Source organism: Bufo bufo, chromosome 4, assembly GCF_905171765.1.
Source record: "Bufo bufo chromosome 4, aBufBuf1.1, whole genome shotgun sequence".
NCBI classification, from domain to species: Eukaryota; Metazoa; Chordata; class Amphibia; order Anura; family Bufonidae; genus Bufo; species Bufo bufo.
This window is the reverse complement of record NC_053392.1, coordinates 628,455,412-628,480,769: the sequence shown is the minus strand read 5'-3', so window position 1 is coordinate 628,480,769 and position 25,358 is coordinate 628,455,412. Positions and strand designations below refer to the sequence as shown.

Below are 25,358 nucleotides of genomic sequence, written 5' to 3'. Positions count from 1 at the left end.
ATCTGAATACAGATATTATAATATACCAGAAGGAATGTCTATCCTACAGGCTGAGGAGCCGTCCAGCATCTGAATACAGAGATTATTATACCAGAAGTAATGTCTATCCTACAGGCTGAGGAGCCGTCCAGCATCTGAATACAGAGATTATTATACCAGAAGTAATGTCCATCCTCGAGGTTGATGAGCCGTCCAGCATCTGAATACAGAGATTATTATACCAGAAGTAATGTCCATCCTACAGGCTGAGGAGCCGTCCAGCATCTGAATACAGAGATTATTATATCCAGAAGTAATATCCATCCTCGAGGTTGAGGAACCGTCCAGCATCTGAATACAGAGATTATTATACCAGAAGTAATGTCCATCCTACAGGCTGAGGAGCCGTCCAGCATCTGAATACAGAGATTATTATATCCAGAAGTAATGTCCATCCTACAGGCTGAGGAGCCGTCCAGCATCTGAATACAGAGATTATTATACTAGAAGTAATGTCCATCCTACAGGCTGAGGAGCCGTCCAGCATCTGAATACAGAAATTATTATACTAGAAGTAATGTCCATCCTACAGGCTGAGGAGCCGTCCAGCCTCTGAATACAGAGATTATTATATCCAGAAGTAATATCCATCCTCGAGGTTGAGGAACCGTCCAGCATCTGAATACAGATATTATTATACCAGAAGTAATGTCCATCCTACAGGCTGAAGAGCCATCCAGCATCTGAATACAGAGATTATTATATCCAGAAGTAATGTCCATCCTAGAGGCTGAAGAGCTGTCCAGCATCTGAATACAGAGATTATTATACCAGAAGTAATGTCCATCCTACAGGTTGAGGAGCCGTCCAGCATCTGAATACAGATATTATTATACCAGAAGTAATGTCCATCCTCGAGGTTGAGGAGCCGTCCAGCATCTGAATACAGATATTATTATACCAGAAGTAATGTCCATCCTACAGGCTGAAGAGCCGTCCAGCATCTGAATACAGAGATTATTATATCCAGAAGTAATGTCCATCCTACAGGCTGAGGAGCCGTCCAGCATCTGAATACAGAGATTATTATACCAGAAGTAATGTCCATCCTACAGGCTGAGGAGCCGTCCAGCATCTGAATACAGAGATTATTATATCCAGAAGTAATGTCCATCCTAGAGGCTGAGGAGCCGTCCAGCATCTGAATACAGAGATTATTATATCCAGAAGTAATGTCCATCCTAGAGGTTGAGGAGCAGTCCAGCATCTGAATACAGAGATTATTATACCAGAAGTAATGTCCATCCTACAGGCTGAGGAACCGTCCAGCATCTGAATACAAAGATTATTATACCAGAAGTAATGTCCATCCTAGAGGTTGAGGAGCCGTCCAGCATCTGAATACAGAGATTATTATATCCAGAAGTAATGTCCATCCTACAGGCTGAGGAGCCGTCCAGCATCTGAATACAGAGATTATTATATCCAGAAGTAATGTCCATCCTACAGGCTGAGGAGCCGTCCAGCATCTGAATACAGAGATTATTATATCCAGAAGTAATGTCCATCCTACAGGCTGAAGAGCCGTCCAGCATCTGAATACATAGATTATTATACCAGAAGTAATGTCCATCCTAGAGGCTGAGGAGCCGTCCAGCATCTGAATACAGAGATTATCATACCCAGAAGTAGTGTCCATCCTACAGGCTGAGGAGCCGCCCAGCATCTGAATACAGAGATTATTTATACCAGAAGTAATGTCCATCCTAGAGGCTGAGGAGCCGTCCAGCATCTGAATACAGAGATTATTATATCCAAAAGTAATGTCCATCCTACAGGCTGAGGAGCCGTCCAGCATCTGAATACAAAGATTATTATATCCAGAAGTAATGTCCATCCTACAGGCTGAGGAGCCGTCCAGCATCTGAATACAGAGATTATTATACCAGAAGTAATGTCCATCCTAGAGGTTGAGGAGCCGTCCAGCATCTGAATACAGAGATTATTATACCAGAAGTAATGTCCATCCTACGCTGTCCAGGTACTGAATACAGAGATTATTACACCAGAAGTAATGTCCATCCTACAGGCTGAGGAGCCGTCCAGCATCTGAATACAGAGATTATTTTACCAGAAGTAATGTCCATCCTAGAGGCTGAAGAGCCGTCCAGCATCTGAATACAGAGATTATTATACCAGAAGTAATGTCCATCCTACAGGCTGAGGAGCCGTCCAGCATCTGAATATAGAGATTATTATATCCAGAAGTAATGTCCATCCTAGAGGCTGAAGAGCTGTCCAGCATCTGAATACAGAGATTATTATACCAGAAGTAATGTCCATCCTATAGGCTGAGGAGCCGTCCAGCATCTGAATATAGAGATTATTATATCCAGAAGTAATGTCCATCCTACAGGCTGAGGATCCATCCAGGTACTGAATACAGAGATTATTATACCAGAAGTAATGTCCATCCTACAGGCTGAGGAGCCGTCCAGCATCTGAATACAGAGATTATTATACCAGAAGTAATGTCCATCCTACAGGCTGAAGAGCCATCCAGGTACTGAATACAGAGATTATTATACCAGAAGTAATGTCCATCCTACAGGCTGAAGAGCCGTCCAGCATCTGAATACAGAGATTATTATACCAGAAGTAATGTCCATCCTACAGGCTGAGGAGCTGTCCAGCATCTGAATACAGAGATTATTATACCAGAAGTAATGTCCATCCTACAGGCTGAGGAGCCGTCCAGCATCTGAATACAGAGATTATTATATCCAGAAGTAATGTCCATCCTACAGGCTGAGGAGCTGTCCAGGTACTGAATACAGAGATGATTATATCCAGAAGTAATGTCCATCCTACAGGCTGAGGAGCTGTCCAGGTACTGAATACAGAGATTATTATACCAGAAGTAATGTCCATCCTAGAGGTTGAGGAGCCGTCCAGTATCTGAATACAGAGATTATTATACCAGAAGTAATGTCCATCCTAGAGGTTGAGGAGCCGTCCAGTATCTGAATACAGAGATTATTATACCAGAAGTAATGTCAGCTTTTCCACAGTCTGATTTTGTCCATCCCTCTCATCTCTCCTTCTAAATCCTGGTATGTCTTGCCTGAACTATTAATATCTTTTTCCCTGCTGGATTTATTGAATATTTGTTTACATTGACTATTTCACCCCTGTATCTGGTCTTCCTTGATTAGGCCAAATGTACTCCCTCCCCTCTTGGTCACACCTGATTGGACACTGAGTGGTATAAATCTAAGCTACTAGGTCTTTTCAGACCTTGGTCTTTCCAAATGCAACATCTCTCAAGTGCAACTCTTAAGTGCACAGACTGAATTATACCAGAATGGGACCACAGGTAATTACAGACATAGTTAATGCAAACAATGTTTCAATTTTTTCAATTTTTCCTCTTACTCTTCCCACTTTTCCACAACCTCCTGAAATACCCCCACGTCCATTCACCAAGCAAGGAACTATTCATCTCTCCCTCCATCTTACCTTCTCATCTGACAGCTTGCACAAACCTGCTTGGCAACATAAAACACTTCCTTCCCAAACACACACAGATACCTCCTGCCCTCTCCTATTCTCACCTATTAACACTTTCTCTGCTTCTCCTTACTGCTGGTGATATCTCTCCAAATCCAGGCCCCTCTCAGCAAATCCCCACTATCACCTCTACGTCCCAAGACAAATCTCCTTCTACAAATTTCTGCAACCCCTTAAACCTAATAACCATTTCTCTGACCCCTGCTCCTTTGGTTCCTCTTGCAGGAGCATTATGGAACGCACGCCGTGTCTGTAACAAACTGTCGTACATTTATGAACTTTTCATCTCTCAAAACCTTTGCTTTCTGGGTCTCACAGAAACATGGCTGACACCCTCTGACACCTCCTCCCCTGCTGCACTCTCTTATAGTGGATTTCAATTCACTCACACACCCCCGCCGCGGCTGCAAACATGGTGGAGGAGTTGGTCTCCTCCTATCAGACACCTGCTCCTACAGCCCAACTCCACTGCCACCCTCCATTATGCTCACCTCATTTGAAGTCCACTCTGTTCGCATCTACACTCCCTCCAACCTCCAAGTAGCCATCATTTATCGCCCCCCAGGCCCAGCCACCATCTTTCTGGACCACTTTAACACCTGGCTACTACACTTTCCTTCTGCCGACATCCCCACTATCATCATGGGTGACTTCAACATCCCTATTGACACCTGCCACTCGGCCGCCTCTAAACTCCTATCACTCTCTTCCTCCTTCGGCCTCTCACAGTGGTCTTCCGCTCCCACCCACAGAGATGGTCACACTCTGGATCTTATCTTTACCCGCCTCTGCTCCCTATCTAACCTTTCTAATTCGCCTCTCCCCCTATCCGACCACAACCTACTCACCTTCTCTTCACTGGTCTCTTCTGCTGCTCCCCCGGTCCACACACCAGCACACCCCCGCAGGAACCTTAAACATCTCGACTTTAACTTGCTTTCTGACTCTCTTCTCCCACTCTCTACCATCTGTTCCCTCCAAGACCCAGATGCTGCCACCACCATGTATAACACCACAATAAGTACAGCGCTGGACACTGTTGCCCCCCTCACACACAACAAAACCCGAAAAATTAACAGACAACCCTGGCACACCAACCTGACCAAAAAACTCAGACAAGCTTCCAGGGATGCTGAGCGGCGATGGAAGAAATCCCATTCAAAAGATCACTTCACCGCATACAAGCAATCCCTCCTCATATTCAAATCCTCACTCACTGATGCAAAACAGGCGACTTCTCATCTCTCATATCTTCCCTCTCCCACAGCCCTAAACAACTTTTTAGCACTTTTACCTCATTTCTCCAACCCCCAGCGCCCCCACCCCCTCCTCTCTTCTCAGCTGAGGACTTTGCCAAATATTTCAAACAAAAGATAGTCAACATCAGAGAAAGCTTCACTACACAGTCCCCACAGACCCTCTACACAACGGCTCGGCCCTCTTCTCCCAAAGCCCGCTTCTCCACCATTACAGAAGAAAAACTCTCCACTCTACTCTCCAGATCCCATCTCACCACCTGTGCACTTGACCCAATCCCATCCCACCTTATCCCTAACCTCACCACAGTGTTTATCCCAGCCCTAACTCATCTCTTCAACCTATCACTAACCTCTGGTGTCTTCCCCTCTGCTTTTAAACATGCTACCATTACACCCATCCTCAAAAAGCCTTCACTTGACCCATCCTCTTTGTCCAGTTATCGCCCCATATCACTTCTTCCGTATGCCTCAAAGCTACTTGAACAACATGTCCATTCTGAACTGTCCTCTCACCTCTCCTCCTGCTCCCTCTTTGACCGCCTACAATCTGGCTTCCGACCCCACCACTCGACTGAGACTGCCCTCACCAAAGTCACCAACGACCTACTGACAGCCAAAACCAAGAAACAATACTCTGTCCTCCTTCTCCTTGACCTGTCCTCTGCCTTCGACACTGTTGACCACTCCCTTCTGTTGCAAACTCTCTCATCTCTTTGCATCACTGACCTGGCCCTCTCCTGGATCACATCATACCTCACAGACCGGACGTTTAGCGTCTCCCACTCCCGCACCACCTCCTCGTCTCGTTCCCTCTCTGTTGGTGTCCCGCAAGGCTCTGTCCTAGGACCTCTGCTCTTCTCTATCTACACTTTTGGCCTGGGACAGCTCATAGAGTCCCATGGCTTTAAGTATCACTCCTACGCTGACGACACACAGATCTACCTCTCTGGTCCAGACATCACCACCTTACTATCAAGAATCCCACAATGTCTATCTTCTATATCATCCTTCTCCTCTCGTTTTCTAAAACTTAACATGGATAAAACAGAATTCATCCTCTTTCCCCCATCTTGCTCAACCCCTCCAACAGACCTATCTATCACAATCAATGGCTGCACTCTCTCCCCGGTCAACAAAGTCCGCTGCCTTGGAGTGACCTTGGATTCTGCCCTCTCCTTCCGACAGCACATCCAAGCCCTTTCCACCACCTGCCGCCTCCAACTCAAAAACATCTCCCGCCTCCGTGCTTTCCTTAACTTTGAATCTGCGAAAATGCTTGTACATGCCCTCATCATCTCCTGCCTAGACTATTGTAACACTCTCCTCTGTTGCCTTCCATCTAGCACTCTCGCACCCCTCCAATCTATACTCAACTCTGCTGCCCGACTAATCAACCTCTCACCCTGTTACTCCTCTGCCTCTCCCCTCTGCCAATCCCTTCACTGGCTCCCCATTGCCCAGCGAATTCACTTCAAAGTACTAAAAAATACATACAAGGCCGTCCACAACCTGTCCCCTCCCTACATCTCTGAGCTACTTTCCCGATACACCCCCACACGCACTCTCCGATCCTCACAAGACCTCCTTCTCTCCTCTTATCGCCTCTTCCCACAATCGACTCCAAGATTTCTCCCGTGCATCCCCCATACTCTGGAACTCGCTGCCCCAACATATCAGACTCTCACCTACAGTGGAATCCTTCTAAAGAAACCTGAAAACCCACCTCTTCAGACAAGCCTACAACCAGAGACCCTGCTGCCTCTATACCGCCATGACCAGCTTCACCCGCACCTACTGTGTCCTTCTCCCATACCTTGTAGATTGTAAGCATTGCGGGCAGGACCCTCTCTCCTTCTGTACCAGTTTGTAACTTGTCTTGTTCATGCTTAGTGCAATTATCTGTATTATGTATGTATACCTCTTCTCACATGTACAGCGCTATGGAATGAATGGCGCTTTAATAATAAATAATAATAATAATCCTACAGGCTGAGGAGCTGTCCAGGTACTGAAGCAAATATCTGTTCTACAGACATGGTCCTGGTGCTGGAGAAAATTTCTATAAATGACTACAGCCATGTTTTTTATCTTTCATGGTTTCGTCAGGGTTTAGACTCTAATAATACGGATTTCTCAGGCTACATCAGTAATTACATTTTTACTATGGGGAGAACCTTCAGAAAACGTGTCCAGTGGAACCTCTACAATTACTTTATTACAACTGTAATTGTGATGCCTCTTGATGTTGTCTTCTAGAGAGCCTCAAATCATATTCCAAGGTCCAGAAGGCATTATTCCACAGAACCCTGGAATAGATTATAATCTCTGCATTCAGCACCTGGATATCTCCTCAGCTACAGCAATGATAAACTCCACAGGCTCAGTTCCTTTATACAGAACGCCGCTTGTCTTATACAGAGGTCCACTTAAATTGTCTAAATCAATGGGTGAACCCTAGTAGTAATTGGCTTGAGTTTTCTCCAGACCAAGGAATCTGCAAATATTTGGGATGATAATTTGCAAACTATCAGACTGCTACATTAGGAAAAGTGTAGACCATGGTTGTACCCCAATAGTCAGCCGCTCCTCATCTGCCCTGGGGGTGCATTATACATCAGATTCATTTTTTTAACTCTTTATTGTCTGCTACATGGCCAGTTGTGATTGATTAGTCAGTATAGATGGCTCAGGAGAGTGATGACTTCATGTAATTTAGAGACCGAGAACATTCACAGAACGTATTGATTGATAAATTGACTTTGTGGAGAGACATAATGTTTCATCCTGTCCATCCCTCCTCATTATTACTAGTAGTGGGTTAGACTGCAGACTATAATAGGCCCAGATATCCTGTAGAATAAGCAATTTCATTGTATGAAACTCCATAATGATAGTCAATAGCGGCCACAAGGTGACATGATGTAATAGTGTGTTCCATAGGACTACACGTAAACCTACTGCTTGATCTGTACTCAAGGAGGCAATGGAGCTCCTGTGTCAACGGTGTCAGAACCGTAACAAGACGCATTGAACTGAATGCAAATTGGAAAACATTTTTTCATTTACATCTTGGAATATAATAAATTTGTAGAACTCAGGACAGGTATCAGGAAGCCCCCAAAAATATGCCAAAATGCAATGAATGAAGCCAGAATCTGCCAGCTTTTGGGTCTTTTTAAGCAGATATAATCTATATTATTTATCTAGAAGCCCGAGTGGTGGAAGTGACAATGAATCTGAATCTTATCCTGAGAGTACTGCCTTACCTGTGTGTAGAGAGGCTCGTAGATGTCCACACCATTGTCCTGATTGTGTGACAAAGTCTCCGTTTCCCGTTTCCAGATGAAGCGAGCAGGTGGGTTGGAGCTGACAGTACATCGCAGGAACACGGTCTTCTCCTGATAGAAGCTCCCTCTAACGTCACTGATGGTCTGGTGAATGGTTAAAATGGGTTCATCTAGATCTGGAGGGAAGGGTTGCAGTGCACATTTATAAACTTTGTGATGCATAATGGAATTACTCAACTTAACATCTTAGTTATATTTTGAGAACCCATTGATTTCTCCAGGTCACCAAACAAGAAAGCAATGCACATTTCAAAGTACTAACACACCACCTAAATAAAAAATAAATAAAAAACTAACCAGTCATCCAAAAAAACTAAACCATCTTCGAAGAAGCCAATCTACCACTCAAGAAACCCACCAAGAAACTGACCCAAGAGAAAAATCCATAAAAAAAAACATTCAATAAAAAAAACTCTCTCCAAGAAACTAACCCATCATCCAAGAAACCAACTCACCAAACAAGAAACAAATCCAACAACCGATGAACTAAGAAACCAACCCACCATAAAAGAAACCAAAAATGTTCAGCTTTGAAACCACACTGCCATCGCATCCAAGAAACCAATCCACACAGGAAACCCACCATTGAAGAACTAACCCATCAACTACCAACCAAGGAAACAGTTTACCATCCAATGAATAAACTAATCAAGAAATAAGAAACCAGCTCAGCGTTCAAAAACTTAACTCACCTTTCAGGAACCCAAACCACCATGGAAACAGGCAATCAACCATCCAAGAAAAAAAACAAAAAAACATGAACATAAGAACTAACTGACCATCCAAGAGACCAATCCCCCAACCAGTAAACTAATCAAGAACCAAAGCCACCATCCAATAAACAAAACATGCCCAAGGAACTAACTGAATAACCATTAAATTAACCCATTATTCACAAAAACCAACCAGTGGTTTAAAAAGCAACCCAGTCTCCTGCTGGATGACCCAAGATGAGGTCTGATGGAAAGTAAAGAAGACCTTATTCAACTTCCCAGGTAATCATCTTATGTCTTGAACCAAGGTCAATGCCTACATTCCTAACCCGAACTAACCAATAAATAGTGAAGGAAACCAATCTGTTTGTTCAGATAGAAGATATTGGTCAAGTAGACAAAGTGTCTGTGTCGGTTATATACAAGGTGTGGGTGGAAACGAGTGGGCATACCCAAGATAAATAAATAGAATCCACCTATCGTGCTTTGGACCATGATGCTTTGCAGCAGACCATTAATAGCAATATAACATAAAATAATAGTTTACTATGGATCCCCAAATTATTGGGAGAGAATGTACAGTATGTGTATGAAACACGGGGTGCTCCACGCTGACTCCAAGACCGGAATATTTGGTCATGTGGTTAGAAGCTCTACTTGATCCTGGACAGCTGCTTTCCTGCTGTCTCCACTTTCCTGGGAAACAAATATTCTTGAAATAAGAATCTAAAGGGACCAGGGAAAGGTAGAGCATAGGACAGATAAAAAATAGATAAAACCTGTGTTACAAAAACCATGGTGGGAGAGGATGAGGGCGATATATACGTAAATACCAAATCCAGCTCCACCATGGAACGGGAAATCAGAGGTTAATAGGATGCTTCAGGAGGCTTGTATATAACAGAGAATAATCAGATAAAAGAGACATTAATTAAAGAGATGGAAGGTGCTGATCGATGAGAACGTCGTCCGGGAGAAGACAAGGCTCAGGCTCTCATCACTTAATGAATAATCCTCCAGTGACTCAATCCCTCCGCTCCCTTTTATCTGTGGCCTGACCCTTCTCATAATTAAGTGGATACCCCAGAGAAACCACTAACACTTCACTTGTAAGAGGCTGATCCCCACCGAGCGGAGCTGAGAAAGCAGAACACGGGGCACAGGGCGGAGCGGGCGAGAGAGAACATGAAACGGCACTTCAGTTATAAACAGGAGAAACAAAAAGCATCAAATGTCACTATGAGACACTATTATATTCTCCACAGGGGGGCAGTATTATAGTAGTTATATTCTTGTACATAGGAGCAGTATTATAGTAGTTATATTCCTGTACATAGGAGCAGTATTATAGTAGTTATATTCTTGTATATAGGAGCAGTATTATAGTAGTTATATTCTTGTACATAGGAGCAGTATTATAGTAGTTATATTCTTGTACATAGGAGGCAGTATTATAGTAGTTATATTCCTGTACATAGGAGCAGTATTATATTAGTTATATTCCTGTACATAGGAGGCAGTATTATAGTAGTTATATTCTTGTACATAGGAGGCAGTATTATAGTAGTTATATTCTTGTACATAGGAGCAGTATTATAGTAGTTATATTCTTGTACATAGGAGCAGTATTATAGTAGTTATATTCTTGTACATAGGAGGCAGTATTATAGTAGTTATATTCTTGTACATAGGAGGCAGTATTATAGTAGTTATATTTTTGTACATAGGAGCAGTATTATAGTAGTTATATTCCTGTACATAGGAGCAGTATTATATTAGTTATATTCCTGTACATAGGAGGCAGTATTATAGTAGTTATATTCTTGTACATAAGAGGCAGTATTATAGTAGTTATATTCTTGTACATAGGGGGCAGTATTATATTAAATATATTCCTGTACATAGGAGGCAGTATTATAGCAGTTATATTCTTGTACATAAGAGGCAGTATTATAGTAGTTATATTCTTGTACATAGGAGGTAGTATTGTAGTAGTTATATTCCTGTACATAGGAGCAGTATTATATTAGTTATATTCCTGTACATAGGAGGCAGTATTATAGTAGTTATATTCTTATACATAGGAGGCAGTATTATAGTAGTTATATTCTTATACATAGGAGCAGTATTATAGTAGTTATAGTCTTGTACATAGGAGCAGTATTATAATAGTTATATTCCTGTACATAGGAGCAGTATTATAGTAGTTATATTCTTGTACATAAGAGGCAGTATTATAGTAGTTATATTCTTGTACATAGGGGCAGTATTATAGTAGTTATATTCTTGTACATAGGAGCGGTATTATAGTAGTTATATTCTTGTACATAGGAGCAGTATTATAGTAGTTATATTCCTGTACATAGGAGCAGTATTATAGTAGTTATATTCTTGTACATAGGAGCAGTATTATAGTAGTTATATTCTTGTACATAGGAGCAGTATTATAGTAGTTATATTCTTGTACATAGGAGCAGTATTATAGTAGTTATATTCTTGTACATAGGAGCAGTATTATAGTAGTTATATTCTTGTACATAGGAGCAGTATTATAGTAGTTATATTCTTGTATATAGGAGTAGTATTATAGTAATTTTATTTTGTACATAAGAGTAGTATTATAGTAGTTATATTTTTGCACAGTGGGACAATATTATAGTACAGTAGCTTAAATTGTATGTTGTGGTCAGTATGGTAGCAACTTAGAGTCGACTTAATATAAAAGGATCACTGGACGCTTTTATGTGTTTGTAAGTTTCCTCCATTTCTCCATTATTCATTGTGACCAGGATTCTATTTGTGAATCTTTCTTGTCTTTCATTTCTTTGTTTTTAACACTTGATGCTAATCCAAATACATCTGAAACATAATTACTTTTGTGGCCGCCCTGCTGGGCCAATGAGATGATTACCAGAGAATGGCTGTTAGTTAGATGTTTTTCGGGGCCCTGTGATGATCTGCTGGAGCGCTCCTCTGATGGAATCGACGTTCATTGTACGGCAAAAATTAAAAAGAACAAAAAAAATCTGATTGTGTTAAAGAAACTACACTGAAAGAAGACCCCGGCGTCCCGGAGAGATGTAATCAAATCAATTTGTGTATGATAACGAGATTCTTGAATTTCCAGTCGTTTCTCCTCTTGTAGAATGTCACTACTGTCAGCTGGAAGTCCAGGTTATTTCCTACTGAAAAAAGAAATTGGAACGGAGAGCAGGAGCGTTAGCCAGGAGAGAAGTGCAGCGTACGAGGTGGGGCTGGAGCTGTGACAGGAGGCTTCTCCGCTATTCCAGAACCTGCATATTATCCGGAAGGACAGATGGTGTCAGCTCCAGATACAACACAGCTCTTCAGTCGTCTTCTGTTCCACATCTCATCTAAACACAGTGTCACTGAGCCATGAGATCACACAGCTCCATAAAAAAAAACAGACAGCTGGCAAGATGGCAGGGAAATCGCCAGGTACTCATTACCCTGTGGCTTGAGTGACTGATGTTTTTACCTCTGCCAACTCATCTTCTGTAAGAAGAAGACGAAGCACCACATAGGCTAATATTGTGTCTTAAAGAGGAACTAAAGCCAAAAAAGAACAGCCAACAAAACGTAACAGAATCTCCTCGTGTGTCTTATGTGTCTGTTATTTACGTTGGTTTGTTAGATATCACGATTGCAGACCATGAAAAATGAACTAATAATGAAATGCATTGTTCGCTCAGGTTGCAACCATGACTTCTTCCCCCTCTCATGTAAGTGCATGTGAGATACGAAGTATAAGAGGAGGGGGCTGGAATAGGTCTGGATGACTTTTGCCGTCACAGCGAGAGTGGCCATTTTGTTGGAAATAATCTTCTAGTTAGTATTAAGTGCAAAGAGATTTGATTACCACCATGTTGAGGTGCCATAGACTGCAGAATACTAAATCTACCAAGATAAATCCCCCTCCCATTCCTAAATAGTGTCATAGCTAAGACAGACTTGATATTCAGGATCCTGGGAAAGCTGGGTTACCACCATGTGGAGCTGTAATAGTCTACAGAATACTAAATCTACCGATATAAATCCCCCTCCTCATTCCTAAATAGTGTCATAGCTAAGACAGACTTGTCTTTCAGGATCTTGGGAAAGCTGGGTTACCACCATGTGGAGCTGTAATAGTCTTCAGAATACTAAATCTACCGAGATAAATCCCCCTCCCATTCCTAAATAGTGTCATAGCTAAGACAGACTTTACTTTCAGTATCTTGGGAAAGCTGGGTTACCACCATGTGGAGCTGTAATAGTCTTCAGAATACTAAATCTACAGAGATAAATCCCCCTCCCCATTCCTAAATAGTGTCATAGCTAAGACAGACATGACTTTCAGGATCTTGGTAAAGCTGGGTTACCACCATGTAGAGCTGTAATAGTCTGCAGAATACTAAATCTACTGAGATGAATTTCCCTCCCCACTAAAATATATACAAATAAAACCCAGACACCAGTGAGTGAGATAAAATGCCTGTTCTGATGGAAACCTTCCCCGTCGTCAGTATCCGATCTTTGTCTCCATGTTACTGAAGCGTGTAGCGGTGTTACCATTATGTTTTGGTCCTGGGTTTAAGGCCTCAGATGAAGATGCTAGAAAAAGGGTCTGTTGTCAGGTGCTGCTGGAGATGAGTCTGGATGTATGGTCTTTAAAAAAAATAAAAAAAAGTGGACAGGACTACAACTACCAGCATGTCCAGATTGTTATTATAGGGCATCACTAGACATTGCATAAAGAGGGATATGGGAGGAAAGAACTAGAACTCCCAGCATGTCTAGATTGTTATTATGGAGAGTCAGTGGACATTACATTAAAAGCAATATAAGCGGAGAGAACTACAACTCCCAGCATGTCTACATTGTTATTATGCAGCATCAGTGGACATTATAGGGAAAGGTGTATAAAAGGACAGAACTACAACTCCCAGTATACCCAGATTGTTATTATGGGCATTCAGGGAACATTATAGGGAGAGGTATACAAAAAGGACAGAACTACAACTCCCAGCAAGTCCAGACTGTTACTATGGGACATTAGTGGCCATTCCATGGAGAGGGATACAAGAAGAAAGAACTACAACTCCAAGCATGACCAGACTGCTATTATGGAGTAGCGATGGACATTATAGGGAGAGGGGTATAAGAGGAGAGAACTATAACTCTCAGCATGTCCAGACTGTTATGGGGCATCAGTGTCCACTACATGGAGAGGAATATAAGGGGACAGAACTATAACCCCCAGCATGATCAGACTGTTATTATGAAGCATCAGTGGAAATTACATGGAAAGGGTTATAATAGGAGAGAGCTACAACTCCCAGCATTTATAGGATGTTATTATGGGCTACCAGAGGACGATATAGTGTGAGGACGAGGAAAAAACTACAACTCCTAGTATTTGACAACTTATAGAGGAAACCACTAACCGCTCACACACAGCACAGGAGCTCCGCACACACGGTGACATCACTCAGGTCCTTCACCACTTCTCTGCACAATTGAGCTCTGTCTCAGTTGGTAAATAGGGTGAAATAAAATTGGCTGCAGAGGAACGAGCATGGAAGATGATAGATATCAGGGGAGGGGGAGAGGAAGGGCAGCGCATCGGTCAATGGGGTTAAGCCCTGTCCCTCTCCAGAACTTCCTGTTCAATGTGAGGCATATTCACCAAGCCATTCTTTAGCCGAAGATGGGGAGGACTAGCACCGGGGAGACTCAGCTGTGCGCTCTATCGACTATAAGTATTGGCATGATTTAGGTTTTTTCCTGGGTTTCGTTCCCCTTTAATAAAAAGTTCCAAATTCTTGAACCTGATACAAAATGTCCCTGCGATCCCGGCGGATTCCAGAACCAAACGTTCCCGCTAAACTGAAGTGAACTGCTTCCGTTGGAACAATGCCTGTTCTTATCCGCAATACGGACAAGAACAGGACATGTTCTTTTTTTGTTGTTGCAGAAATGTGAATCTCCAACATTTAACCTACACAAAAAACATATATGTTAATGGATGTCTCAGTGTGGGATATCAGTCACCATAGAGTTCGTTAACGTATACTTTTTTTGCAGGATGGGAAAGAGTACTGTATCACATTTTTGGATCCTGCAAAGTCCAACAAAAAATGTATACGTTAATGTATGGTATGTTTATATCACCACATACAGATTATACAGACACCACTAGAGGGAGCTTAATACATACAGATTATACAGCCACCACTAGAGGGAGCTCACTACATACAGAATATACAGCCACAACTAGAGGGAGCTCAGTACATACCGATTATACAGCCACCACTAGAGGGAGCTCACCACATACAGATTATACAGCCACCACTAGAGGGAGCTCACTACACACAGATTATACAGCCACCACTAGAGGGAGCTCACTACATACAGATTATACAGCCACCACTAGAGGGAGCTTACTACATACAGATTATACAGCCACCACTAGAGGGAGCTCACTACATACAGATTATACAGCCACCACTAGAGGGAGCTCACTACATACAGATTATACAGCCACCACTAGAGGGAGCTCACTACATACAGATTATACAGCCACCACTAGAGGGAGCTCACTACATACAGATTATACAGCCACCACTAGAGGGAGCTCACTACATACAGATTATACAGCCATCACTAGAGGGAGCTCACTACATACAGGTTATACAGCCACCACTAGAGGGAGCTCACTACATACAGATTATACAGTCACCACTAGAGGGAGCTCACTACATACAGATTATACAGCCACCACTAGAGGGAGCTCACTACATACAGATTATACAGCCACCACTAGAGGGAGCTCACTACATACAGATTATACAGTCACCACTAGAAGGAACTCACTACATACAGATTATACAGTCAGCACTAGAGGGAGCTCACTACATACAGATTATACAGCCACCACTAGAGGGAGCTCACTACATACAGATTATACAGTCACCACTAGAAGGAGCTCACTACATACAAATTATACAGCCACCACTAGAGGGAGCTCACTACATACAGATTATACAGTCACCACTAGAGCGAGCTCTCTACATACAGATTATACAGCCACCACTAGAAGGAGCTCACTACATAGAGATTATACAGCCACCACTAGACGGAGTTCACTACATACAGATTATACAGCCACCAGTAGAAGGAGCTCACTACATACAGATTATACAGCCACCACTAGGGGGAGCTCACTACATACAGATTATACAGCCTCCAGTAGAGGGAGCTCACTACATACAGATTATACAGCCACCAGTAGAGGGAACTAACTACATAGAGATTATACAGCCACCACTAGAGGGAGCTCACTACATATATATTATACAGCCACCACTAGAGGGAGCTCACTACATACAGATTATACAGCCACCACTAGAGGGAGCTCACTACATATATATTATACAGTCACCACTAGAGGGAGATCACTACATACAGATTACACAGTCACCACTAGAGGGAGCTCACTACATACAGATTATACAGCCACCACTACAGGGAGCACACTACATACAGATTATACAGCCACCACTAGAGGGAGCTCACTACATAAAGATTATACAGCCACCACTAGAGGGAGCTCACTACATAAAGATTATACAGCCACCATTAAAGGGAGCTCACTACATAGAAATTATACAGCCACCACTACAGGGAGCACACTACAGATAGATAAAACAACCACCACTTGGGTGAGCTCACTACATAGTGCGTTATATAGCTTCCTTTAAACTCAACAATATATTTGTGTACTGTGAACTCATTAGCGCCCCCTACTTGCATCTTCCGATAAACTTGATTTACCTTAAAACTCAAAACTTAAAAATAAAATCATTTTTATTGTTGGAGTTATGGAAAATGTTGGATTCTATTGGATCTCCCAGTTGGGCTATAACCATTTTCCAGTCTATTTAGCTCTCCTTCTGTCCTATGATGTGCACCATTGAGGTTTGATGATGGTTGAGTTCCTCTAGTTGTCAGGTGATGGCCAGTAGCTGTGACATTGACTTGGGAGCATGCACCAATGGAGTATGTTATGGAGCCTTCTTCTCAGGGTATTTAGATAGTTCTGAAAACTTAGTTATTTGAGCAGAGGACATGAAGGCTTCTGGATCTGTGGGCAGATATATTAGCCTCTAGTTAACCAGAGCAAGATTCTGAGGTCTCTAAGGTCTTTTCTTCCATACCTCACTGTGGCTCCTCTCATTATCCTTCTCCGTTACCATCCAGTTTCCACCTCTTTTCCAGTGGTGGTAACACTGAATGTGACTTACTCCTCATTTCCAGTGGACATAAACCTCCTCAGCTCTTGAGCTTATGCCACCTAGTATGCCGGCTGGACTCTACATATGTCTTACAGATAAAACAATGGTCACTGAAAATTAAGCACAGAGGATCTAACAGCACAATGTGGATCTTCACTATTGGTGGATCCATGTTCCTGACCCTCCCAGCTCCATAAAATATCGGTGGGATATCAGCCTCTACAAGAACCTTTCCTCCCATACAAAGGTCATAACAAGGAGCTTCTGTCTACCAAGTCCATGTGAAGAGTAGATGTTAGTATGACCAGGCTGCAGGCCACTCCATTCACCCCATAGTTCTAAATGTGATTTATTAAAGCAGAAACCGAAGGTCAGTGCGTTAACATTGAACATTTCAGGACTCAACATCATTATGAGCTGGTAGGTGACTGAGGGCAAAGTGACCAGAGATCGGAGGCTCGCTATGGGGGCAAATCCCTGCATTGTTTGCTGCTATCTCCATAAGGAAAGATTTCTTTGGGAAACCCAATAGTGAGTCAAATGTCAGGAACTATTCTCCATAATCCCGGAAGACACTATCTAATGGATGTACAGATGGAGCAGATGTTAACTTAACTTCACAGCAACGCTCCTAGACACCCCATTGTGCAGTGAATTACACCATGGCCTCATTCACTTAAATAAAGCTGTGCTGCAGTTCCTTGAGCAGCAGGTGACCAAAAGAAGTGACCCTTCATTCTCCACACCGACAAGGGTCTCAGATCAGAGCCCCACTGGTCTTAATGTTATTAAACATCCTTTAATATTAAAAGTTGGGAATACACCTTTAAAATATAAGGGGTCAGAGTTCAGTATCCCTCTTCCCTCAGATCATTCGAAAAGTTGTTGGGGAAGGTAAGATATTAGAAGCTGTTTACAGGGTCCTCCTTTACAGAGCTGTCTAAGCTGCACAGGTGGCTGTCTGTGACACAGATAAAAAAAGAATATATTTTTTTATCTTTTTATCTGTGACTAACAAAATAATGGTTCTGTCACTATTCACACACAGCCACTATCAAGCAGAGATATAGTCCGCAAACAGCTCCTCATAGCTCAGCTTCCCTAACATCTGCAGGTAGGAAGTGCGCTTGAAGTTGGAGACTACGGTGAATCAGACAATCCTGAACCTTCATAGGACTGTGAATTCCATATTTTAGGGGTCCCCACGTGTACATAGATTGAGATGATAAGGGGACATGACTGGTGGTTTGCAGACTGCATGCTTCCTCTAAAGGACTGGTCATGATGAAGAATGCTATGGTCACAACTTTAGACTGGAGGAGCCTCCCAAAACTAAAGACCAATAACTGTGTGCTGGATAGTAATGATCCCTTCTGAGAGATAGGCCATTAGTGTGCCCATAGAGCTCAGGATACATCAAGGATTGATCTCTGGTCCATTGCTCCACAGATGAAGCTCAGATCATGTTGAGTCCTGGTTGGGTTCGGTGGAGGACAGGCGCACAATAGAACTGTGGGAATAATCTGGGCTGCCTTTAAATAACTTACACTGCACATCTACTCGAATGGACTTGATGGCCGGGACCCCAACCCCATTCTCGGCTTTACAATAGTATCGACCTCCCTGCATCCTCTGGACCTTTTCGATGCGTAAAGTCTCATTGTAGATGGAGGTCTCCTGGAATTTTTCTGATGCACTGCCTGCGGTTTTTGTCCATCGAACCTATAAAGCAAAAACATCAATTAATAACCCAGATATGATGTTCTCAATATATCTAAAGAAAATGTAGAAGAAACAAAGGGGGAAGGGGGGGGGAAATTGATCCCTAACATAATGACCCATGATGCTCCAGATGTCTAACACCACTAACCACCCATTAGTCTCCATACTTCTTCCACCACTAACCACCCATTAGTCTCCAGACTTTTTCCACAACTAACCAGCCATCATTCTACAGGCTTCTCCCACCACTAGCCACCCACGAGTCTCTAGACTTCTTCCACCACTAGACACCCATCATTCTTCAGACTTCTTCCACCACTAACCACCCACTAGTTTCCAGGCATCTTCAACCACTAACCACCCATTAGTTTCCTGACTTCTTCCACCACTAACCACTCATCAGTGTCCAGACTTCTTCTTCCACCACTAAGCACCCATTAATTTTTCAAACTCTTCGACCAATAACCACTCATCGGTCTCCAAACTTCGTCCACCAGTGACCTCCCATTAATTTCCTGACTTCTTCCACCACTAACCACTCATCAGTCTCCAGACATCTTCCACCACTAATCTCCCATCAATCTCCAGACTTCTTTCACCACTAACCACCCATTAGTTTCCTGACTTCTTAAACCACTAACCACTCATCAGTCTCCAGACTACTTCCACCACTAACCCCCATCAGACTTTTGCCTCCCTCCACCCCCTTTGACCTATCAATCTTTTGTCTCTTTCGATCTCTTTGTGTCAAGCTCATTTAGTGTATGATTGTGAGTAGGTGATGTCTAAGGAACCCATTGACCTCATCTCCTGGAACTACAATCACTAGTTAACGTCCTTTAATCCCCCAGATCTCCAGTGCTTTGACAGCAACGATAAACATTGTCCTGCCATGTCCTATGTTGTGTCTCACAATAATAATCATCATCCTCTCCATCCTTGTGTTCTGTTCACTCCTGAGCTTTGAGTCTAGTAACCTTGGAAAGTAAGACTCCATCATTACCTTACAAAGAGGACACTATAGACTTTGTCTCAAAACATCATAAAATACATCAAAAGCTTCCACTCGTATCATACTGGATTTATAATCCCTCCTGTTACATAAGTAATAGACCAGAACCAGGGGACAAAAGGACTTATGCTGAAATCTGGCACAATCAATAGACAAGGAAGAATGAAAAGCTCAGACCAACACTCTTCCCTGCAATCAATCTCCCAAAGCTTTCATTATACAAATATATAAGAAGATGTTTCTGCCGAAGTGCCGGCTCCCGGCATTGTCCCTGCCGTTCAAGGCTTTTAGAAGTAACCGTGCAGAAGACTTCATTGTCAACCATGCCACTTAATAAAACTTCATGATAGAGTCTTGCTGAAGAACTCAATTAGGATATAAAATGAGGTGCTGCTAACAAAGACATAGAAGATAACTCTGGAGCCGTTCATGTGACCACTGCCAACAAATCAAAGCTCGGTCTTCTGCTTCGCAAATGTCCTTGACCTCACCTGGACACACACAGGATTATGTGATATCAAAATCTAATCATTGCAGAATGAAAACCTACAGAGCTGGATTATGACTAACTGCGGGAAGAAGGGGCGGGAACAGGGGTGGGCAACGTGCACCCCTGGGTAGGAAGGTGGACCTCTGCCCAGTGGACAATCCTGGGTGGCAATCTCTGCTCGTCCCACATACTGCTCCCTCTTACTTTGTAGATTTTAGATTTCCTAGTCTTTGAGGTTTTGAAAGGAACTGTGAACTAATAATCCTCTCCATCTTTGGAGGGATCAGATTGTCTGTAGTCTGTGTACATGGAAATATGAACCGATTAAGTCCTTTAAATATCTTTTTTGGCATCCCACCTTCCCCGTCTAAGCATTGGAGGAGGTTCCTCATGCGGCTGGTGCTGATTGTTTTTTAGACTGTGCTGGGATTTCCTTCTGGAAGAGGGTCAGAGAGAGCTGCCCTGTTCACAGTCTGCACATTGTAAATTCCCTCACATACAGTCACTTACAGGCGGCTCTTATTGGGTTCTGTGCTAGTACTGAGCGGACAATTAGTAAATTAGAAGGAGTGTCCGTTTCTGAAGACCCTTTCTTAGATACACCATTAGGTGGTTCTGAGTACATAGGGGATGGGATCCTCACTGCTTGACCTGAGTGGAGACCGGTAGCATGGAGCATCTCTAGCTCTGGTCCACAGACAGCTTAGGGTGGATTCACACTAGCGTTAGGGATTCCGCTATGGCTTTCCGTTATAACGGAAAATAACGGAATCCATAAGACGGAAGGACGGATCTGTTCTTCTGCCCATAGACTTGTATTATGACGGAATGCAAAACGGAAGCCTTTGAAAGGCATTCCGTTTGCTTTCTGTCCTAATAGAAGTCTATGGGGAATCATAACGGATCCGTCTGGGTGCCGTTATGCAAGACGGAAAACAAAGTCCTGTCGACCCAGACGGATCCGTTATGCTTCTCCATAGACTTCTATTAGGACAGGAAGCAAACGGAATGCCTTTCAAAGGCTTCCGTTTAGCATCCCGTCATAATACAAGTCAATGGGCAGAAGAAGGGATCCGTCCTTCCGTCTTATGGATTCCGTTATTTTCCGTTATAACGGAAAGCCATAATGGAATCCCTAACGCTAGTGTGAACCCACCTTTACTGGTGTGAGCAGTGTGTAGTTCTTCATTTCTCCTGTGGGGGTGCTGCAGGGAAACTGAACATGTGCTATTGTATCCGGTTTCACCCCAGGTTACAGCTGATTGCTGGGGGTTCCAGAAGGGGGAGCCACTGCCTTTGATTGGGAAATAGGAGACAGGGCTTGGGCGTGTCTTTCTAAAAATCCAGCATACAGTAGAAGAAGACTATGAACCCCCCTAAATCTTACAGGGATGATGACTACAGTTCTAGTTCTCCATGCACCTTCTAGAAGGACTTCATTCTATTAACCCCTTAAAGGCACCATACCTGCGGCCGCGGGTGTCCGCTGATCAGACACTGCAGTACTAGAGTATCTCCCTCTCGGATGGTGTAGACCCGCTCGCTCATGTTGTCCTCTTTTACCACACATGCCTGACCGGCATGGATGATCTGAGCCTGAGCTGGTGCTGCAAACAAAACACAAGATGGGGGTTATAGTGCGGTCTAGAGGAACCCCATATAAAACATGTCAAAATTAAAGGGATGGTTAAGGCATGCAGGAAATGGTCTGTGCAGGGGCAGAAAAACAGGGCTTTCTTCCAAAACAGCGCCACGCTAGTCCACAGGTTGTGTGCGGTACTGCAGCTCACATCTACTTAAGAGAATGGAGCTCAGTTGCAATGCCAGACACTGGACAGCTGTGGCGCTGTCTTTGAAATAAAGCAGCCATGTTTCTGTAGTCAGGGGCAGGTGGTATGGTGCAGTGCTGGTCCCTCGGCCCACGTATCAGGCGGTCTGTGGCAGAGCTGGCTAGTAATTAAGATTAAGTGTCTCCTCTATCAGGTGCCATTGATCTCCCAGGAAGAAAGGACATTGCTAAATATCACTTCCCTCCAAATAACGATCAGACGTTGTGTAAAGCGTCCTGTGATGTGGCGGTAAATGGGCCGCGGATGAGTTTTCGCGCCACTATTGATCTGACAATACAATCTTTTTGATATCATAATACTTAAATCGATGTCAGGACCCCGATTTATTTGTGACTTTTTAAACGGAGTCATTTTCACAAGTTGTATCGTCCTAATGGAACCATTAGAAGCGAAGAAGGTCCTGGACCGAGCTGGTAGTCACAGGATAAACAGCGCTCACAGGATGAGGATGTCATTAACCATTTCATCATCTACTACAAAGTAAATGTCCCCCTAATAACAAAACTGTGTAAAGATCCACAGCTCTGTAATAATTACATTAGAATTAAATACCTCCCTCTAGTGGTGGCTGTATAATCTGTATGTAGTGAGCTCCCTCTAGTGGTGGCTGTATAATCTGTATGTAGTGAGCTCCCTCTAGTGGTGGCTGTATAATCTGTATGTAGTGAGCTCCCTCTAGTGGTGGCTGTATAATCTGTATGTAGTGAGCTCCCTCTAGTGGTGGCTGTATAATCTGTATGTAGTGAGCTCCCTCTAGTGGTGGCTGTATAATCTGTATATAGTGAGCTCCCCTAGTGGTGACTGTATAATCTGTATATAGTGAGCTCCCCTAGTGGTGACTGTATAATCTGTATGTAGTGAGCTCCCTCTAGTGGTGGCTGTATAATCTGTATGTAGTGATCTCCCTCTAGTGGTGGTTGTATAATCTTTATGTAGTGAGCTCCCCCTAGTGGTGGCTGTATAATCTGTATGTACTGAGCTCCCTGTAGTGGTGGCTGTATAATCTGTATGTAGTGAGCTCCCTCTAGTGGTGGCTGTATAATCTGTATGTAGTGAGCTCCCTCTAGTGGTGGCTGTATAATCTGTATGTAGTGAGCTCCCTCTAGTGGTGGCTGTATAATCTGTATGTAGTGAGCTCCCTCTAGTGGTGGCTGTATAATCTTTATGTAGTGAGCTCCCTCTAGTGGTGGCTGGATAATCTGTATGTAGTGAGCTCCCTCTAGTGGTGGCTGTATAATCTGTATGTAGTGAGCTCCCTCTAGTGGTGGCTGGATAATCTGTATGTAGTGAGCTCCCTCTAGTGGTGGCTGTATAATCTGTATATAGTGAGCTCCCTCTAGTGCTGGCTGTATAATCTTTTAAGAATTCATCTAAACCCTTTATAAACCCGTCCCCTGTTCCTGCTGTGACCACGTCCTGAGGTCTCTTTTCCACAGATTCCCAGCTCTTACAGTAAAGAAGCTTTGACGCTTCCGGAGACTAAACAACTTCCTCTCCAGTTGGAGGCAGCGCCTGCTTGTCTTTTGAGAGCATTTTACATGGAACAGTTTTTCACAGTATTTTTTGTATGGCCCATTTATATACTTGTACAGGTTAATTATGTTCCCCCTTAGACGTCTCTTCTCAAGACTAAATAAATTCAATTCTTTTAATCTTTCTTCATAACCAAGACCCTCCAGGCCCCTTATCAGTTTAGTCGCTCTCCTCTGTACTCTCTCCAGCTCCAGGGCGTCCTTTCTATGGACTGGTGCCCAGAACTGAACTGCAAATTCCAGATGAGGCCGCACCAACGCTTTGTAATGTGGTAATATCACATCCCTGCCCCGCTAGGCCTTGCCTCGTTTAATGCATGACAATATCCTGGTGGCCTTAGAAGCAGCTGATTGACATTGTGCTGTTATTTAATCTACCATCCACAAGGACACCCAAATCCTTCTCCATAAGGGACTCTCCCAGTGTCACATCCCCTAGGACATATGAAGCACGGAGATTATTACTACCAAGATGCAGAACTTTACATTTATCCACATTGAACCTCATTTGCCAAGTTGATGCCCAATCACTCAGAGTGTCCAAGTCAGCTAGTGGTGGCTGTATAATCTGTATGTAGTGAGCTCCCCCTAGTGGTGGCTGTATAATCTGTATGTAGTGAGCTCCCTCTAGTGGTGGCTGTATAATCTGTATGTAGTGAGCTCCCCCTAGTGGTGACTGTATAATCTGTATGTAGTGAGCTCCCTCTAGTGGTGGCTGTATAATCTGTATGTAGTGAGCTCCCTCTAGTGGTGGCTGTATGTTCTGTATGTAGTGAGCTCCCTCTAGTGGTGGCTGTATAATCTGTATGTAGTGAGCTCCCTCTAGTGGTGGCTGTATAATCTGTATGTAGTGACCTCCCTCTAGTGGTGGCTGTATAATCTGTATGTAGTGAGCTCCCTCTAGTGGTGACTGTATAATCTGTATGTAGTGAGCTCCCTCTAGTGGTAGCTGTATAATCTGTATGTAGTGAGCTCCCCCTAGTGGTGACTGTATAATCTGTATGTAGTGACCTCCCTCTAGTGGTGGCTGTATAATCTGTATGTAGTGAGCTCCCTCTAGTGGTGACTGTATAATCTGTATGTAGTGAGCTCCCTCTAGTGGTGGCTGTATAATCTGTATGTAGTGAGCTCCCTCTAGTGGTGGCTGTATAATCTGTATGTAGTGAGCTCCCTCTAGTGGTGGCTGTATAATCTGTATGTAGTGAGCTCCCTCTAGTGGTGGTGCACTCTCTGTAACTGAACATAATACATGTAATAAATTGCGAGTTTTTCCTATAGTTTAGAATGGGAAGGAAAGTTCTGGGGTTGAGACAGTTAATTATCTTGTATCTGATATTTAGAGGCGATAAATTAAACTAGGCGACTTTAATGAGCCATTAATTAGTTACAAGGGGGTGTTGTGTATGAGAACAGCCTCAGTTGTGTTTAGCAGCTCGTTTGCTATAATTTCTAATGTAACGGAAAGCTGATGACAAAAACTTCTTAAAGGGGTTATCCCATGACTAATGTAAAAAATGAAAATCAGACACTATATAGGACATGTCAACCTCTTTCTAACAATGCTAGGACCAGCCCTGCACCTCACAT

The 25,358-nt window shown here is 43.2% G+C and overlaps 1 protein-coding gene across 4 annotated transcripts in view; it reads right to left on the bottom strand.

The window, feature by feature from the left end:
* The window catches only part of MDGA1 (MAM domain containing glycosylphosphatidylinositol anchor 1), a 241,211-nt gene that overhangs the window by 113,174 nt on the left and 102,679 nt on the right, over positions 1-25,358 (bottom strand). For 3 of the 4 annotated variants that reach the window (XM_040430779.1, XM_040430781.1, XM_040430780.1), the window contains exons 2-4: positions 21,857-21,996; positions 18,713-18,887; positions 8,075-8,271 (exon numbers count right to left, since the gene is read on the bottom strand). In XM_040430779.1, the coding sequence (XP_040286713.1) occupies positions 8,075-8,271; positions 18,713-18,887; positions 21,857-21,996 (512 nt within the window). The remainder of the gene's footprint in view (positions 1-8,074; positions 8,272-18,712; positions 18,888-21,856; positions 21,997-25,358) is intronic. The other variant, XM_040430782.1, reaches the window with a different exon arrangement.